At 38.6% G+C, this 15,863-nt stretch overlaps 7 protein-coding genes across 16 annotated transcripts; 3 read left to right on the top strand and 4 right to left on the bottom strand.

Moving 5' to 3' along the window:
- Positions 1 to 26: 26 nt before the first annotated feature.
- LOC130508154 (tetraspanin-7) lies at positions 27 to 1,399 on the bottom strand. The gene is made up of 2 exons (XM_057003421.1): positions 754 to 1,399; positions 27 to 460 (listed from the first exon to the last, which is right to left on the bottom strand). Exons 1-2 carry the CDS (start codon positions 1,258 to 1,260, stop codon positions 173 to 175), a joined length of 795 nt encoding a protein of 264 aa, XP_056859401.1. The 5' UTR covers positions 1,261 to 1,399; the 3' UTR covers positions 27 to 172.
- A 165-nt stretch (positions 1,400 to 1,564) lies between these two features.
- LOC130508155 (cytochrome c oxidase subunit 6b-3) lies at positions 1,565 to 2,650 on the bottom strand. The gene is made up of 4 exons (XM_057003422.1): positions 2,512 to 2,650; positions 2,052 to 2,140; positions 1,860 to 1,941; positions 1,565 to 1,780 (listed from the first exon to the last, which is right to left on the bottom strand). Exons 1-4 carry the CDS (start codon positions 2,521 to 2,523, stop codon positions 1,727 to 1,729), a joined length of 237 nt encoding a protein of 78 aa, XP_056859402.1. The 5' UTR covers positions 2,524 to 2,650; the 3' UTR covers positions 1,565 to 1,726.
- Positions 2,651 to 2,774: 124 nt separating this feature from the next.
- LOC108824383 (uncharacterized) lies at positions 2,775 to 5,533 on the top strand. The gene is made up of 13 exons (XM_018597805.2): positions 2,775 to 3,181; positions 3,253 to 3,353; positions 3,462 to 3,587; positions 3,657 to 3,726; positions 3,808 to 3,894; positions 3,983 to 4,048; positions 4,156 to 4,248; positions 4,341 to 4,397; positions 4,488 to 4,616; positions 4,720 to 4,810; positions 4,895 to 4,983; positions 5,056 to 5,249; positions 5,332 to 5,533. Exons 1-13 carry the CDS (start codon positions 2,924 to 2,926, stop codon positions 5,405 to 5,407), a joined length of 1,437 nt encoding a protein of 478 aa, XP_018453307.2. The 5' UTR covers positions 2,775 to 2,923; the 3' UTR covers positions 5,408 to 5,533.
- A 670-nt stretch (positions 5,534 to 6,203) lies between these two features.
- LOC108841237 (uncharacterized) lies at positions 6,204 to 7,040 on the top strand. Its single transcript, XM_018614015.2, has one exon. It carries the CDS (start codon positions 6,229 to 6,231, stop codon positions 6,475 to 6,477), a length of 249 nt encoding a protein of 82 aa, XP_018469517.1. The 5' UTR covers positions 6,204 to 6,228; the 3' UTR covers positions 6,478 to 7,040.
- Positions 7,041 to 8,056: 1,016 nt separating this feature from the next.
- LOC108843477 (uncharacterized) lies at positions 8,057 to 8,489 on the top strand. Its single transcript, XM_018616684.2, has one exon. The coding sequence runs from the start codon at positions 8,120 to 8,122 to the stop codon at positions 8,360 to 8,362; it is 243 nt and encodes an 80-aa protein (XP_018472186.1). The 5' UTR covers positions 8,057 to 8,119; the 3' UTR covers positions 8,363 to 8,489.
- A 243-nt stretch (positions 8,490 to 8,732) lies between these two features.
- On the bottom strand, positions 8,733 to 10,729 carry LOC130494284 (UPF0057 membrane protein At2g24040-like). 2 transcript variants are annotated; one of them, XM_057003432.1, is made up of 4 exons: positions 10,589 to 10,722; positions 9,761 to 10,297; positions 9,126 to 9,272; positions 8,733 to 9,042 (listed from the first exon to the last, which is right to left on the bottom strand). In XM_057003432.1, exons 3-4 carry the CDS (start codon positions 9,213 to 9,215, stop codon positions 8,899 to 8,901), a joined length of 234 nt encoding a protein of 77 aa, XP_056859412.1. In that variant the 5' UTR covers positions 9,216 to 9,272; positions 9,761 to 10,297; positions 10,589 to 10,722; the 3' UTR covers positions 8,733 to 8,898. The 2 variants fall into 2 exon arrangements, with proteins under 2 accessions (XP_056859412.1, XP_018472189.1); XM_018616687.2 differs by lacking the exon at positions 9,761 to 10,297 and having other exon boundaries at positions 10,589 to 10,729.
- Positions 10,495 to 15,124, bottom strand: LOC108843478 (uncharacterized GPI-anchored protein At4g28100). 9 transcript variants are annotated; one of them, XM_057003431.1, is made up of 8 exons: positions 14,264 to 15,124; positions 12,142 to 13,763; positions 11,854 to 11,999; positions 11,584 to 11,661; positions 11,451 to 11,487; positions 11,233 to 11,347; positions 10,970 to 11,152; positions 10,495 to 10,888 (listed from the first exon to the last, which is right to left on the bottom strand). In XM_057003431.1, the coding sequence occupies exons 1-2, from the start codon at positions 14,858 to 14,860 to the stop codon at positions 13,449 to 13,451; spliced, it is 912 nt and encodes a 303-aa protein (XP_056859411.1). In that variant the 5' UTR covers positions 14,861 to 15,124; the 3' UTR covers positions 10,495 to 10,888; positions 10,970 to 11,152; positions 11,233 to 11,347; positions 11,451 to 11,487; positions 11,584 to 11,661; positions 11,854 to 11,999; positions 12,142 to 13,448. The 9 variants fall into 9 exon arrangements, with proteins under 9 accessions (XP_056859411.1, XP_056859410.1, XP_056859409.1 ...); XM_057003430.1 differs by having other exon boundaries at positions 11,845 to 11,999; XM_057003429.1 differs by having other exon boundaries at positions 11,451 to 11,661; positions 11,845 to 11,995; positions 12,155 to 13,763.
- Between the last annotated feature and the right edge of the window lie 739 nt (positions 15,125 to 15,863).

The following is a 15,863-nucleotide window of genomic DNA, read 5'->3' on the forward strand; positions in this document are numbered from 1 at the left end:
GACTCCAAACAGAAGCACAAAGCAAGTGTTCTTGTAATAATAACTCATTTAATCATTATGTTGCATATTTTAAAAGAGAAAAAATACATTAAAAATGCAACCTCGCTCACAAGACAAGTTGCATTTTTACCGATCACTCAAGTGTAAAGATATCTTTTTTGGTCTTGGATCTCTAATAATAGCTGCGTTTCCGGTTGTTCCTGAAGGCGCAACAACCAACGGAGTAGACGATGATGAGGAATACGAGGAAGACAATGTTCACCTTAGCCACTTTTTTCCACGAGTTCTTGAGATTGTCGAGCAGACCAGCCTTGCACGCTTGGCAGTTGTAGCATAAAGTTCCCGGCTTGTTGTCCCAAACGTTACAGTCCTCGTTTGTGTAAGGACCAGTGGTCTTTGTCCAATTAGTCGGACCCACGTAGGTGAAGTTACAATCATTCGACGGCTTACAGCAACCAGACTACACAAGTGAGGCAAATACACAAAAAAAAAAAGCTGGTGAAAATCCATATACATGAACTAAGTTTCATGTTGCATTAACAAGATGCATCCAAATAAAAGCATTTTTTCTAAAAAAGGAATTATTATTTGATCAAGAAAAAATAAAAGGAATTGATCAAAAGATAACTTTTAAAAAGGCTTTGTGTGTTCATGTTCTTAAAGGTAAAGTACTTTTAACGAAAAAAGCTAGATTCACTTTTTTTGAAACTCCGATCTCAAATCGCAGACAAACAGAAAAAATCGAATGTAAACCTGAAGGGCATTGAGATTAGTCTTGTAGAACTCATCAACGCTGACACTAGCGTAACGACTACTGTAAGTGGAGCACACGTTGGAGTAGACCAAGCAGCTCTTGATCCGATCCCAATTCTTGGCATCGCCGACTCGTTTCTGCAGCCAGTTGGAGTAATCTCCGACGCGGTACTCCTTGTACCCTCTATCGGACAAAACCTCGCCGGCGCCGCGGTTGGTGACGGCGAAGGCGAAGATGGTGAAGCAGAACCCGAGGAGTATGAGGAGGAACATGGCGCAGAGGTAGAGCCAGAGGAGACAAGAGACGCGGCAGCAGGCGCCGACGAGGCCGGCGATGGAGACGAACATGAGGAAGATTCCGATGACGACGATGGGTTTGTCGAGGAAACGCTCGCACTCGGTGGCTGCATTTTTGCCGAGCCAGATCCCGGCGGAGAGGATGGGGATCGAGAGGAGGAAGGTGAAGAAGTTTAGGATTCCCAGAAGGTTGTTGCTGCACTGCACCATTGTTTTGTTTTGTGCTTTTTTTGCGGCGGAGAGGTTTTTTTTTTTCTTTCTTTTTTTTGCCTACGGCAGAGACTGAAAGTGAATCTGTGAATCTTTGCGCATATGAGAGAGTTTTGTCAGTTACGAAATCTGTTGTGGGAAGATGTCCCAGTTAAGACAGCTGGATAAGTTTTGTCTTAATGAGAAACTTTTTGCCAATTACACCCTCAACTTGTTGATAATAACAAAATTTGCCTGATAAATAAAATTATCGACACAGAAAGTCTTTTCTTTTCGTTTTTTTTTGTCAGCCCCGGTTAAATCATTTATCAATCCAAAAGAATGTCTTTCCAGTTTATTTATTTTGATCATCCAGAGAAAACGTTTAAAAACGAAAGAGTTGGGGTTTCAACAATCAATCCATCCACACGACCTTCTTCTGGCCTTAAAGCATAAAATGATAAAAGAGAGCCTGATCTTGCTCAAATCAGAGAGGACCAGGGAAAGTTCCGGTCTCCCTCTGCTCATTCCACTTGTCAACCTGCGGAGAGAGATTAGCGCATTGTTAAGAATGTGGATAGAGAAAGATGATAATCAAGTAGCAGAGAAAAGTAACAAACCCATTCTCCAGGGCAGAGAGCGCGGTAGTACTTGGCGAACCTCTCGCATTCATTGGAGTCCTCTCCCTTTGCAGTTGTACACCTGAAGATATGGTTTTGTTGTTTCACGTTAGAATGAACTGAAGAAGAGTCACTACCTGAATCAAACAAGAGTACAAGTTGAAACTCAATGTAACATATAAACAAGAGTACCTGTGGAACTCAATGTAGCGGGTGAAACAGTGCCTTGTCTGGTTCGTTGTAGGGAACCGGAAATCAGCAGGGGCAGTTTTCAACTCAATCTGATTCAACAGAAACACACACACAAAGACTAAAAAAAATTCTTTACGAATTCAAAGCTTCATCCGTTAAATTCCCTTTTAGTTCCTATTCTGATCTACCACTATAGTGAAACAAAACCACACAAGCAACAAAAAAACGCGTGTTGACAAAATAATTTGGCAAAAAAAAAAACCACCCATCCCCATAATACAATTCCAATGCAACCAAATCACAATCGAATTCCACACGACGAATCTCATGCTAAGCATTAAATAGTGTGATCAATCAGATCTTGAATCAAGGTCGAAACTTCATAACCAAAATTCAGATATAATCTCCGGCGGAAAATAGAGCTAAAGCGTATGTAAGATAAAATAATAAGAACGATTACCTCATCCTCCATGGCTGATCTGATATGATCTGATCTGATCAGAAGACGAACGGTGAGAAGATTGTGTTTGTGTAGGAGAAAAGAGGAGACGCAGTCTATATTTCAAAATGAACATCCCCAACATTCTCTCCGATTTGAGGATGACTCGGCGAAGCCAATGAGGCCACTGGGCCCATTACAATTACTAAATGGGCCTACTAATCTAGGCTTCATTCTTTTGCCGGTTCAATATTTAGTTAAAGCCGGTTTAGTGGAACGATTTCAATTTTGGGTTGTTGGATCTGTCTCCCTCTGGTCAGGAGAGTTGAACAGTGAGAGTCGTACTGAGGGAGGTGCATCTCTGCGACTGCGAGAGACTCTTCTTAGTTGAATCCGCCACCATCCTCAAGGTTTCTAATGCTCCATAGTCATCATGCGCTCGCTTCTCTTCTCCCTCCGCCGCGTAACTCTACTCCCAAGGCATCGTCATCAACCTCCTCACGCTTTCTCTCCCATTCGTAACCCTTTGATCCCGATCAATCCCACCTCTTCCTTTCCTCACCTTCTCTCGTCTTCTTCCTTCTACTCTTCTTCTTCGCATCACAATGGAGACGCCAAGGTTGCTGGGCCTCTGGTGGAGTATGAACGCAGAATCGTAGCTGGAGAGCTATTAGATGGAGACTTATGTCAGGTATATATATTCATCTTTCATTCTCTGTTGAATATAAATCCTAAATCTTGTTTTTTTTGTTGTTGTTGCAGCTTGGTACTTTAAGAGAGCTTCAGAGACTCTACGACGAGCTTGTTCAATCCGCTGATGATTGTCGACTTGATCGTTATTCTGCGTCCGCTAAATCCACTAGGTTTTGTTTGTGTTTCGTTTCATTTTTTTATTTTCTAATTGAGTTAGTTGCGTTGAGATGTTATTGATAGGTGTTTTGTTTGTTTGTTTTATGTGTAATATCTCTCAGGAGTAATTGGTTCTGGAACAAGTTTGTGTCTCCTCAATCTTCTGTCTCTCCTGTTAAAGGGTTATACCTTTATGGAGGTGTTGGAACTGGAAAGACTATGCTCATGGATCTGTTTTTTCATCAGTTGTAAGTTAGGAGATGATCACTGTTTCTTTTGGTGTTTTGATGGATTCGTCTGATCCTTTGTTTGGATAGGCCAAGTAGTTGGAGAGCACAAAGGATTCATTTTCACAATTTTATGCTAAGTGTTCATAGCCGCCTCCAGGTAAGATTCCACTTCCATGATTGCTTTTTTTTTTTTTTATTGCAATTCCAGCTCTTTGTCATTTTGAATATCGTTCTGTAGATGCACAAGGGTCTTGAAGATCCACTTGAAGTCGTTGGCTTGGAAATCGCTGATGAGGCTATATTACTATGCTTAGATGAGTTCATGGTATATGACCCTCATCTTCTTCAATGTGTGTGAAAAAAACTTGTTCAGGGTTACTCACCTTTCTTTATTGATCCTTTTTTTGTTAAAGGTCAATGATGTAGCTGATGCTCTGATACTAAACCGTCTCTTTAGACACTTGTTTAACAATGGCATTGTAAGTAGTCTCTACAACTTTGCTGTTTCTTACCTCTTCAAACCTATTGGACCTACAGAGACAGTTATTTAGAAGTTTATTATGTCGGTAACTGGAGGTAAGTGTAGGTTCTTGTTGCTACATCCAACCGTGCGCCAGATAATCTCTATGAAAGGGGTTTACAGAGGGACCTATTCCTTCCGTTTATTGCGGCACTAAAGGTATGCAAACTCCTGTTTACTATCAATGCCCTGAACTCGTTTCCTTGGATACCATTATGCTGTGTGACTGAACCTAGAAGCAATTCTTGTAGGAAAGATGTGTGGTTCGTGAAATTGGTTCATCGGTAGACTATCGGAAGCTGACCTCTGTGCGTTATTTCTTCTACTCTCAGTAACTCTGTCTAGGTTCCGTAGCAATGTAGTCACACTCTTATAGAGCTCCATACTCTTGGTTGCAGGCTGAAGAGGGATTCTACTTCATTGGGAGGAGTATTTCTGGCCTTCTTAAACAGAAGTTCCAGCAATTGGTTGGCGATGAACCGGCCGGTCCTCAAGTGGTTGAAGTAGTAATGGGAAGGAAGTTGCAGGTTTTTTTTTTTTTTGCTTCTCACTCACAGATGCACCTCCAGATACCATTCCAATAAATAGCTTAGCTCATATCTGTTGATCTTTTTTTTTGTTGAATCCCAGGTTCCACTGGCTGCCAATGGATGTGCCTACTTTCTTTTCGAAGAGCTGTGTGATAGACCCTTAGGCGCAGCAGATTATCTTGGATTATTCAGTAAGTGTACACCATAAACATCTTACTTTTGTCAGTGGAACCTCTTTCATACTCCTTACTCTTGAGATGAAAATTTCACTGCAGAGAAATTTCATACATTGGCTCTGGAAGGTGTACCCATGTTCGGGCTCCACAACAGGACTGCAGCTTACCGTTTTGTAACGCTGGTTGATGTATATCTCACTTCCTCTCTCCTTTCTACATTGAATTTCCAGGAATCTTTTTCTGACGAAAATTGCTTACAGGTGATGTATGAAACCAAAGCCAGGCTCCTATGCACAGCAGAGGGTAGCCCTCTAGAACTGCTGGAGAGTATAGTGACAATAGCTGATGCGCAGCAAATAGCACCAAGAACCTCTTCAAGATCAAGGAAGAGTGATGATATCGACCTATGCGTGGACAACGAGCTTGGTTTTGCTAAAGACAGGACCATTAGCAGGTACGATCTAGCAACTGTTGCATTTTTACTCTGTTATGTAGTCTTAAAGAGTTTGACTAATGATCTCTGATGCTTTTCACAGGTTAACAGAGATGAACAGCAAAGAATACTTGGAACAACACTCAACAATGTTGCAGGAGAAACAGCCTTCTTTGTAGTTTTATATAGCGTGATTGGAAATGCCATCACGAACCTGTTGTAATATGGTTTACCGAACATATGATCTCAGTTTATCCTTTTGACATTAATCATCTCATAATAAAATGTGTTGTAGCACAGACTTATCTTTGTCTTGGAAGTTGGTCATGTTTTTGATCAGTAAAGGAAATACTTGTGCAATTAACCAAGAAAGGCATTCTCTTAAAATTGTTACATTTCCTCCAGTTATCAAAATACAAGGATCAGATGTTCACGGTGTTATCACTTTGGGAGGCCATGATGTGCTCAGAAAGTCATGCCTCACAACTCTAAGCCTTGTACATGTATTTGAATAAGTAGCTAGAGATGAAGGGAGAGGAAAAGAAAGAACCCTAAAATGGAATGTGTAGTATTGGGCTCTTATCGATAATGCCGAGTCATACAAAACGAAACGGTAAACAAAACACTTGAATAAAGTTGGGCTTCTTCTTCTACGTTACAAGACTCTGTCTTGTCTTGGTCTGCTTTTTTCCAAGTGGATGCTCAAACATAAAAGACTTAATTGCATGTAACGTTTGTTTAAACAAAACATGTCTCGTGCGTGGAATGGGTTTTGTGTTTGACTTCCGACCTTTTTTGTATCTATGAAGGTCAATATTTTCGACATTGGCTGGCTGGCTAAGGCTGCCCACACGGCCACTATCCTGTAGCGCGTAATTTAACTTAATAACTAAACCCACCCATGAGAAGTCTTTTCATCATTATAAATATTGGCATTCCCATTTCTTATCTTTTATAAATCACTTTCATCAGATATTAAGCTAAAGACAGAAAGCCAGATATGGGTGAGATCAAAGTCAGACGCGTACTCCTCCTCTCTCTCATGTTCCTCTTCTTCTTCTCGGAAACTATTCTTTTGTGTTCAGCTAACGAGCATGGCTCAAGGAATCTTGCAGTGGTTATGAGAAAAGGGGTAAAATACAGAGGGCCTAGCAATCGAAACTCAACATCCTCAGCTTCAACTCTGACGTTCCCAAGCTCCTTCCATATGGGTGCTGTTTCCTCTTTCGTCCTCGCTCTCCTTTTATAGTTTCTGTTTGTATATGATTGTGATTTAAAGATACATAGTGATTGCATTTTATGTTTTTTCTTTAATTTTGTCTGTTTAATTGGTTATGTAAATATATATCAAATGGTCTCAAACTCTGTTTTTAACTCGTGTGTTCCATTACGTATTCTTTCTTGTCAATAATAAAAACAAAAGCGTATCGTCACCAGTCTTCTCGGTTATCCATTGCATGATTCTATAAGCACCTCATGAGAGCCTGCCTGTGCCTGGTCACTGCAGTTGCGGCTTCGAATTTGTTAAGACCAAACGACGACCGAGATGACTCTAGCTAGTAGCTATTAGTGACTCAGAACCATTGGTTCATGTCATGTGCATTCGCAGGTTTTGGTCACATGTGAGAAAATAACGTTTTCAAAGGTGTTACTATTTTGGGCGTACTTGTTTAGAGTTTCTCGCACGAATTTGTCTTTTTCAACAAGTGTCGCCTCTACACGTACTATTGACTATTGACTCTTGGACTGATTCTATAGTTTTTTTTGTGTCGACCGATTCTGTAGTATTATATGGTTGCCGAATTAATATTGCTTTTTGGTGTTGAAATGAGCAAATTACGAATGCATGATTTAAACAATAAAAAAATGGTTAAGAAGGAAAGAATTTTAAAATATTGAGAAGAAGATTAATCATGAAATAACGAATGGAGTATGTGATGTCAACACAATCTTTGTAAGCTTTGTTTTTTACTCTCACAAAAACCATATGCGTTATTTAGTGGGATTTTACTGGCACATCAGATTGGATTTATGAAAAGTACCTAGTATTTGCAATGACAAAAGATCAGAAGTGGAAGAAATAAACATGAGGTGGAGGAGTCAAATTTAGACACAAAAGAAACATGTCCAGTTGTCTTTAATCTTCTTTTCTACCTCCAAGAAATTCAAATTAACTTAATTTCAAATCACCCTTCTACATAGGTCTTCAGTTGCCATTCAGTTCTTTCTTTTGTTTGATTTGATTTGGTTTCTGATCTATAACACCAAGTTTTGTTTCGGCTTAATTTGTAATAGTCTCTGTATCGTATGTATTTGGTTTCTACAAACAAAACTAATAGTCAAAAGATTAGTTGAACAAATTTGTACGTGTTGATCGGATGAAAATTTTACATACTTGGAAGTACAATTCAACTGAAAATTTCCAAACAATTATTATCTCGATTGATTTGTTTAATTTGTACAGATTTGCAATTTGTTTCGGTTTCTTTCGGCTAAAAGTTTGTTACCGTTTGAATGAAACTGAAATTAGTTTTGATCGCATTAGTTAATCAAACTGTTCTTTCTCTGTTCTTCGAGATACAGATATGTTTTTTTGGTTATGTAATTTAATGAACATTGTCACATTTTGTGCCTGTGATGGCTTTGTGCTACGTTGGTCAATAATGCAACACTGATAAAAATAAAATATTGCAACATTGACTCGTTTCCCCCACTCAGGCAACTAGCTGTAGCGCGTATGTTAATTTTATATTTATCCCTCCGAATAAGACTTTTTCCATCATCATTGATTTACTTTAATAACAACTACTCTGCATTATCTATATAATCACATAATATAATTCACATAATCAACACATTCATCAGAACTAAGCAAAAGAAAATAGCCAAAGATGAGCGAGATCAAAGCCAGACGCATACTCCTTCTTTCCATCATATTCCTCTTCTTCGTCTCCGAGACTCTTCTTTTGTGTTCTGCTAACGAGCATGGCTCGAGGAATCTTGCAGTGGTCATGAGAAAGCGGATAAGAAACGGAGCGCCTCGCAACTCAACATCCGCAGCTTCGACTATGATGTTGCCAAGCTCCTTTCATATTGGTGCTGCTTCTTCTTTCCTCCTCGCTCTCCTTTTATAAGTTCCGTTTGTAGTGATCGTAATCTACATATTCAGAGTGATTGATTTTAATTCTGTCGTTGATATATCCGTTTCATTGTAGTTCTTTATTGTCTAAAATAAAAATAAAAGTGTATCGTCATTTGTCACTTGTAGCTTCTTTTTATGTATTTTGTTTGAAACCATCACATTCCTATTACGTCACTAGATCATTTTACTGCAAAAGAAATCAGGAAAATATATAAAAGTGATTAGAGATTGCTTTTTTGTTCACATTCCTATTTTTGGTCTACTATTTGTGGAGCTCGCATGAAACTCTCATCACATACCAGCGGACCTTGACCGATTCTACAGTTTTGCTTACTATTTTTGTTTTATTTTTGATTATGATCTCAAATAAACAAAGTATACAGAAAGAAAGTGAGCATGTAACAAAAACAAGTGTTAAATCTTGAAATTATTGAAAGAATGATGAAAATGTAATTGATGGAATAGATAAAATTAACAAAAACCAAAACATTGTAAAAAAAACAGACAATAGAGAATGCGTAAATTAAATTAAGGTGACTGAGCGTAGAAGAGTGGACGACGGTACTCGTCGAAGAACTGATCACGATCAACGTAAACGATTGCATAGAGTGCGTAGATGATGCCCGGTATGTATCCCAGAATCGTTAGGATCAGACATATCATGAACTCCGTCTACAAATTTCATTTTTTGATATTTATACAAGCTCTAAAACTAGAATGAAGCGAAATCAAGAGAGAGTGAGAGGAAGACATACAGTGCAACATCCATGCCTTAAACAAACCCCGAGTGGAGGAAGGAGTATGGCGATCATTATTTCACAGCAAATCTCGCACCCATTCGCCATTTCTCAGTCTCTTGATCTCTTTTGTTGGATCATACACTATTTTATCGCGTAGAGGAACTGTGAGAAAAAAAAAAGCTATTTAGCCGAGACAATAGAACACATGACATGCAATTTATCAAAACGTTACCATGGTTATATATATATCATCAAGTAGAGTCTAGAAACATAACTTCCGTTCGGTTATGATGTTCTATAATTAGACAGGAAATAACAAAAACATTGAACCTAAATCGGATTGAAACTTAAGACTGATTTGAAAATATTTTGGATATAAACAATTTAAGTAGAAGGAATATTTTTTACCCTGGCTTATCAAAGTTTCAAAAAAAACAAATATATTTTTAATCCAAAAAGGTTAGTTAAAGCTTTGACATTCTAAAATACTAGTGGCGTAGCCCCGCGCAAGCGCGGGGTCGTTGGCGTAAGTTTCTCTATCTAAATCTATAGAGGTGATGGTGTGTCTCTGAAGGTTTTTTGGTGTTATTATTGACCCTCTAAGATTTGTATTGTAATAAGGTTAAGAAGAGGTGATAGAATTGTCTTACTTTTTTCGTTGGTATTTTGTATTTGTTGTGTAGGGAGAGTAGGGTAACAGAAGTCATGGTGCATGTGTATATTGAGGTTGTATATGTACCTTGAAGCAAAAGTAATTCACAGAATTTTTCTAAAATCGTGAAGAACGTAAAATTTTTCAATGTAACTATTGATAGGGAGTGGTGTATCGTGTATGTAAGGTGTTCTTCCTTGGTAGGGCGAGCAGCTCCTCAGCTTTCTGTGGATACTCTGTTATAATAATTTTCAGGGAATACCAAACTTAACAACGGTACGGCTTAGTGATGTTAACTCTCTCACATTCACCATATCCCGCTAACCATTTATTCCTTGCTGTGCAACCCTATGAATCTAAGCTAATATGCTCACTCTAATCTGACAGCTATCTAATCTTTTCCATGTCCAATCTCAAAAATATGTTTAAAGTTTTGTAAAATTCACATCAGTGAAGTGGTAGATTGATGTAGAACATGAACGCAGGTTGTTGTTCAAACTCAGGTACTTATTATTCTTGGTGCTTTGAATGAGCTCTGTTTAAAGAAAAACGTGACAACGATACGGGTTAGTTACTACGTTACATGCAGCGGAAGTAGAAAAAGCACAGGAGCGAGATTTTTTTTAAAATTATGAATGTTAGAACTTAGAACCATATATATATATATGAATGCAAACTTTTGTTGTTCAAAGTAAAGTACTTATTATTCTCAACCCTGCAAAGAAGACCGAGTAAAATAAGGGAGTCAGAATAACCAAAAAGCATTTACACCGTTTTAGGAAAATAAAAGTCTTATCTTATGAAATGTGAGAAAATTTTCAAAAACCTGGAATGCAAGGAGTGAGCGTAATTCATAGTCAATCACTCTTCCAACTTGATAATTTCATCATTTTTCTTCTTCTTTGTCGAGCGCCTTTCCTCCAGAGCTGCTGCCGTCTCCTCTCAGGTTTTCTGTTCAGCTACAGTCTACAGGTGCCTCATTTCATCCATTTGGAGCAGATGTTTGCCCAGCAACATTCCCAGCAGTGTTGCCTCTAATGTCCAAGTCACTTCTGTTCTCAGCTGGATGGCATCTGTTATCAGCTCCACCACCAAGCATATCATCACCGGGGTTGTCAACACCACCCTAGCCCATTAACAATGTCAAACTATGATAAATAAACATTTGTAGTTTCTGGACAAGGCTTAAATTAGTCAATGTGCTTACTTGGTTCTCAAAATTGGTTGTGGTCGACACTGGTGAGTATCGTAAATGCGAGATACAATTCTCTGATGTTTAGATAAGAATTTGAGCCGAGAGAGCTTTAACTGGAGGGAGCAGGTGCGACCAACAATGTCCTCGATGCATTATGGCAAGGCCCAACTCTGGGGGATCTCAGAGACATGCGTTCTGGAGACGAATAACATTTTAGGAACTTTAATTTGATGTTTACGAATAATAAAGAATGAGAGCAAGTTGTTCAAAATTACCATTTGTTGAGAAAATCTCTGCCGCTCTGAATTAGTCAGCTTACTTATATCAGAGTCGAAAGCTACAAACTCCGCAGAGTCAGATGCTATGGAGACAATCATCTGGACACGGTACCTAGCTCGTATTTACAATTTCATAGGGTGACGTATGAAGTCAATAAGGGTTAACTATCAAAGAAGATGGAAGGATGAATAATATTGTGTTCTAAATACATTACCTCAAACTCCAACATTGCAGTTTGCACCATCCGTTGGCTGTATAAAACACCAATGATATGAATTAAAAGAAATACATTTGACTTTGTGCTATCAATGGTTTGCAGAAGTTGTGTGACAGATCGATATGATAACCCTCAGTTTATCTATGCTTTTCTTTCTCCTTCAAGACATTGTTTGCAAGCCTTGCGTCTCTCTATGCTCGATCATATTCTACAAAATCACAGCTTTGTTTCATGTTAGAGAAGAGACAAAAGTCTTTAATCTCAATGGTTCTAAAAGAAATGTTAGTAACATGAATGCACAAACAATTCAGAGAGAACATCAATAAGATCTTTGCCATTTCAAGTCACTAACGATTTTTTATGGGAAATAGAAGAGTCTATAAAATTTTACCAGACATACATGTCCATGATGAGCTTTCTCTGACTCGTAAAATGATTTGATCACAAACTCATCTTCGAATATTTTATGTTTGAGCTGAGCTTGTCTAAGCAAATCTCTAGCGGACGGTTGTCTTATTTCTCCTGATCCACCGCTGCTTCGCCTGCCTGAGTCATGAAATTAACGTTCAACAAAATTCCAAAAGGTTGCATCACCATCTAGTAGTTCAACTAAAGTTCGAGATTTTGACGGTGTCTATGGATCTCCTACCAAATATTTACGAACTCTGGCTGCTTAAAAAAAAAAAACCTTTGAGAAGAACCTGTCGTTAGGTTCTTCGACATCTCAAGCCATTGGAAAGCATCCCAAATGGATCTGAGTGTGAGGACTCGACCCAAAAACTTGATCGTCTGCCAAACATGATTGTAACAATACGTTGCTTGGATCCGTGTCAAGCCCCTTCTTATAAACGTTGACGACATCTTGGAGCATCCTAAGTGAGCATATCTGGTTAACCTGAGAATCGATGCTTTGTTGTAACAACGTTTGTAGATTCCAAATTTTAACAAAAAAAAAAGTTTGTAGATTGGAAGAGGAGGAGAAACGGAGAAGAAGCACTGAAAAGGCAAGAAAGGAAGGGTACATGACCTAATTTAAAGCTCTGATAAATAAGAGCACAGATGTTCCATTTTTCAAATTGGGGATTGGGGAAGACGAAAGATCAAAGAGTAGATGGAGATGTCGAACTGTCGATTGGATTTTTTTTTTGGCACGAAAGATAAAATTTTAATCGAATAAACTTATTTGACTTTAATACTTTTGTAGACCCACTAAAAAGGAGAATTGCCGTGATAATACAAAACCTAATTCTGCAGCACCTGCTGTAAGATTTGGGCCAGTTTAATAAGAAGAACCAACACAATCTATAATACAAAGCCCACTCGTTTAACATTTTTTTTAAGAAAGTGAGACCCACAGGATGCTGACGTAGCGCGCTGGGAGAGCCCCAACTCTCTCGTTATAGTATAGATTTCTTTCTATCTTGCGGCTTGCTGTTAAACAAACCCAATCAATGCGTTCTTTTGAACTCTCACAGTAGATGCAAGCTTCTGAACAGCATGTGCGCATGAGAGTAAGTTTAAAGCATTTTTTTTTCATCAGTAATCTTTTGGTTCCCTGTACAAAAATTTAATATCTTATGGTTTTGAGATGAACAAATGCATATTCAAAAGTCATTATTACTGGAGGAAAGGGGGAGAGCCTTTTGGATTTGACTTTGGGAGAATACATTCGCATTTGTAGAGGCGACCAACATGCTTTATCAATAGTCCTTGGGATTCGACCACTTCATGCTTTATTTATTTCTTGTTAATTACTAATAAGTGCACATGATATGGATCTTATATAGTCCAATATGACAACTTTGTAGCCTCAAGATGATTTTAAATTCCAAGACCTAGGACAATGCGTTTAATTAGACAAACACAGTTTAATCTAAAAAGGTGAGGGTTAGAGATATAGAACCAAAAAGGGGCAAAGCATTTACATGCACACAGTCTGTCTTGTAGCTTCACGTGACTCTCTTTCCCTCCGACAAAAAATAAACAAATTAAAAACTACAGAAAGAGAAAAATGCAGAGGATTAGGGGTAAAACCGGAAACACAGAAAAATATGACGAAGCAGCGAGGCTCCTCTCGAACTGAAGAGAGTCAACGGCTAATGGCATGTTCTCTTGGTCAGGACTACACTTGTTGAGGTGAGGAGGGTGTGGACTATACATAATGGCTCTTAACACAGCTGAAACGGTGGGAATGTATGCCGTTTTGTTACGAGCAAGTAGCCATGTGAGGCCCATGAGCTGACAATCTTTGCTCATCATCTTACTTGCTCTCTCCGTTGTTGTCTTCTTGCTTCCTCCTTTTACTTTGAGCTGTATCCCATATCAAAAAAAAAAAAACAAGACCTTTAACAGAAAATAGTGAAAGAATAAAAATAAAAACAAGAAAAGGTTGCGTGTGAATGGTCAGTGTGTTTCAGAAGGAGGCAGTGCTTTGGGTTATACGAAACAGGAAAGTTTCTGAAAAAGTATGTCACTGATTGGTTTGCAACCTAAACGGATACCCAAAAGAAAATACAATGTGCTTGTGTTATGTATCTTTCACCTAAAGAAAGAACAATATGAACCCTAAAACACTTAATAAAAACCTAATTAACACTAATAAAACATGTTTTTTCTGAGTTTCAGATTTTATCATGGAAAGAGAGCGACAGTTAATGAACATTCTTTTCAATTCTACTTCTAGTCACGAATATGAGAATGTAACATTTATTACGCTTTTAAGGATAAATTTTCATTAAATGCAGCTACTCCTTAAAACAGAGGAACATAAAGGATGAAACTTTAAACTTTATAGTATTAAAAAACCGAACCTTTTGAAGAGCACCGAGGCATCTGGTACATCCAGAGTAAGAAGAGTTCCGACATTCCTTCTCGAGATTCTTCACGGCGGCGGTCGGAGTCGCGTTGCGGAAACCGGAGGAGACATTGAAAGCGGCGGGGCAAGAGAGAGAGCTTATCTGATGAAGACGAATGCCGCAGAAGCAGAGTATCGCGTCGCATGTGGTGTTAGGCTGCGGGATCTTGACGTTCTTGGTCAAAAGCGCGCTCTGCAACGTATTGACGCACTTCTGAGAGTCGTCCGGTCTCATTGGTTCGTCGGGATCGGAGGACGCCGGCGTCGGAGCGGGAGCCGGTAGCTGGAGAGCAGAGCGAGCGTGGGCTGCGAAGAGCCAAGCGGCGAGAACAGGGCAGCATCGGCTACGGTCGAGGTTTCTCCCGCAGGCTTCATTGACTCCGCCGAAGAGCTCGTCGGAGAGGTCGAGGCGGCAGGTTTGAGCTTGGGTTTCGGCCGGGAAGGCCGGTACGGTGTTCGGTGTGACCGGTTCGAGGAGTAGATTGGCTGAGACGATGGGTAAGATGAGAGAACAGAGGATGCTGCTGAGGAGTGAAATGGAACTTCTCTTCATTGTTAAAAGGCTAGAGAGAGAGGGAGAGATTGAGAAACGGATCCTTTTATGAATTATGATGACGCTCTCAAAATCTCTCTGTGACTCTGTCTTTTAGATTCACGAAGAAAAGCAGCCTTCCATTATTCACTATCTTCTCTCTCTCTTTTGGTTCTTTCTATAGGATTATTGTGGAGAGAGAGAGTGAGAGATGTGATTGAAATAAAACAAGAGATTCCTGACTTTGGCAGTTTCTGGTTTGTTTTAGAGTCTCGTAAACTCTTTGTAAACTGTGTCTGTGTTTAGTTCCGGAAATTATAAGGCTTCTGTCTTTTGGTTTGGACTAAACTAATGTAGTTACTAAGATCCTTAACTAAAGTAATTAGATCAGGGATACAATAGTGAACAAAAAAAAAAAGATCAGGGATACAATTACTGTATAGTTCCTCTTTATTGTATTTGTAGATAATCACGTGTTTCGCATTTGTATATATTTGTAGGCTTAGGTATAATAGTTGAGCTTTTAATTTTGTAAAATGTCCTTTTTATCTGAATAATTTAACATTCTCACTTTTTTTTGTAAATGCTCGTAATATTTTTGTTAAAATGAAAAATAAACTTATGAGAAAGAGAATGAAAAAAATGAATGGTGGAGAAAGAGATTGAGCTCTAAAACGATGTGAGATGAGATGCGAATGTAGTATAGTCACAGGAAGAAAAGGGCCAATTTGTAAAGGACAATCACCAAACACACAAACAAAAACTCCAACAATCATATACTACTAGATTTTGATCCGCGCTTCGAAAGCGCGGGTATTATTTTTCACTTTTATAAAATATATTATTTGTTTGTAATTATTGAATTTATTTATTTTAATAAAATTTTCTTTATAATAAATTCGACACATAGAGTGTCTCTGATAAACTATGTATTTCTTTAGTTTTGTTTTATTCGCTCTTTAATCAACATATTTATTTGACTTGTTGTTAAAATAAATGATTATAGACTTTGAGCTCTACACCT

This window comes from Raphanus sativus, chromosome 2 (assembly GCF_000801105.2).
Source record: "Raphanus sativus cultivar WK10039 chromosome 2, ASM80110v3, whole genome shotgun sequence".
Lineage (NCBI taxonomy): Eukaryota > Viridiplantae > Streptophyta > Magnoliopsida > Brassicales > Brassicaceae > Raphanus > Raphanus sativus.

Bases quoted from the DNA above. Each gene is read 5' to 3' on its own strand.
- LOC130508154 (XM_057003421.1), bottom strand. From the start codon at position 1,260: ATGGTGCAGTGCAGCAACAACCTTCTGGGAATCCTAAACTTCTTCACC. The intron at 461-753 runs GTTTACATTCGA...TCACTTGTGTAG, and splicing joins CTAATCTCAATGCCCTTCAG to TCTGGTTGCTGTAAGCCGTC.
- LOC108841237 (XM_018614015.2), top strand. From the start codon at position 6,229: ATGGGTGAGATCAAAGTCAGACGCGTACTCCTCCTCTCTCTCATGTTC.
- LOC130508155 (XM_057003422.1), bottom strand. The intron at 1,942-2,051 runs GTACTCTTGTTT...CCATATCTTCAG, and splicing joins CGCTACATTGAGTTCCACAG to GTGTACAACTGCAAAGGGAG. The intron at 1,781-1,859 runs GTTTGTTACTTT...CTCTCTCCGCAG, and splicing joins CTCTCTGCCCTGGAGAATGG to GTTGACAAGTGGAATGAGCA.
- LOC108824383 (XM_018597805.2), top strand. From the start codon at position 2,924: ATGCGCTCGCTTCTCTTCTCCCTCCGCCGCGTAACTCTACTCCCAAGG. The intron at 3,182-3,252 runs GTATATATATTC...TTGTTGTTGCAG, and splicing joins TAGATGGAGACTTATGTCAG to CTTGGTACTTTAAGAGAGCT. The intron at 4,811-4,894 runs GTAAGTGTACAC...ATTTCACTGCAG, and splicing joins AGATTATCTTGGATTATTCA to AGAAATTTCATACATTGGCT.
- LOC108843478 (XM_057003429.1), bottom strand. From the start codon at position 14,860: ATGAAGAGAAGTTCCATTTCACTCCTCAGCAGCATCCTCTGTTCTCTC. The intron at 13,764-14,263 runs GTTCGGTTTTTT...TATGGGATACAG, and splicing joins GCCTCGGTGCTCTTCAAAAG to CTCAAAGTAAAAGGAGGAAG.
- LOC130494284 (XM_018616687.2), bottom strand. From the start codon at position 9,215: ATGGCGAATGGGTGCGAGATTTGCTGTGAAATAATGATCGCCATACTC. The intron at 9,043-9,125 runs GTATGTCTTCCT...TGAAATTTGTAG, and splicing joins TAAGGCATGGATGTTGCACT to ACGGAGTTCATGATATGTCT.
- LOC108843477 (XM_018616684.2), top strand. From the start codon at position 8,120: ATGAGCGAGATCAAAGCCAGACGCATACTCCTTCTTTCCATCATATTC.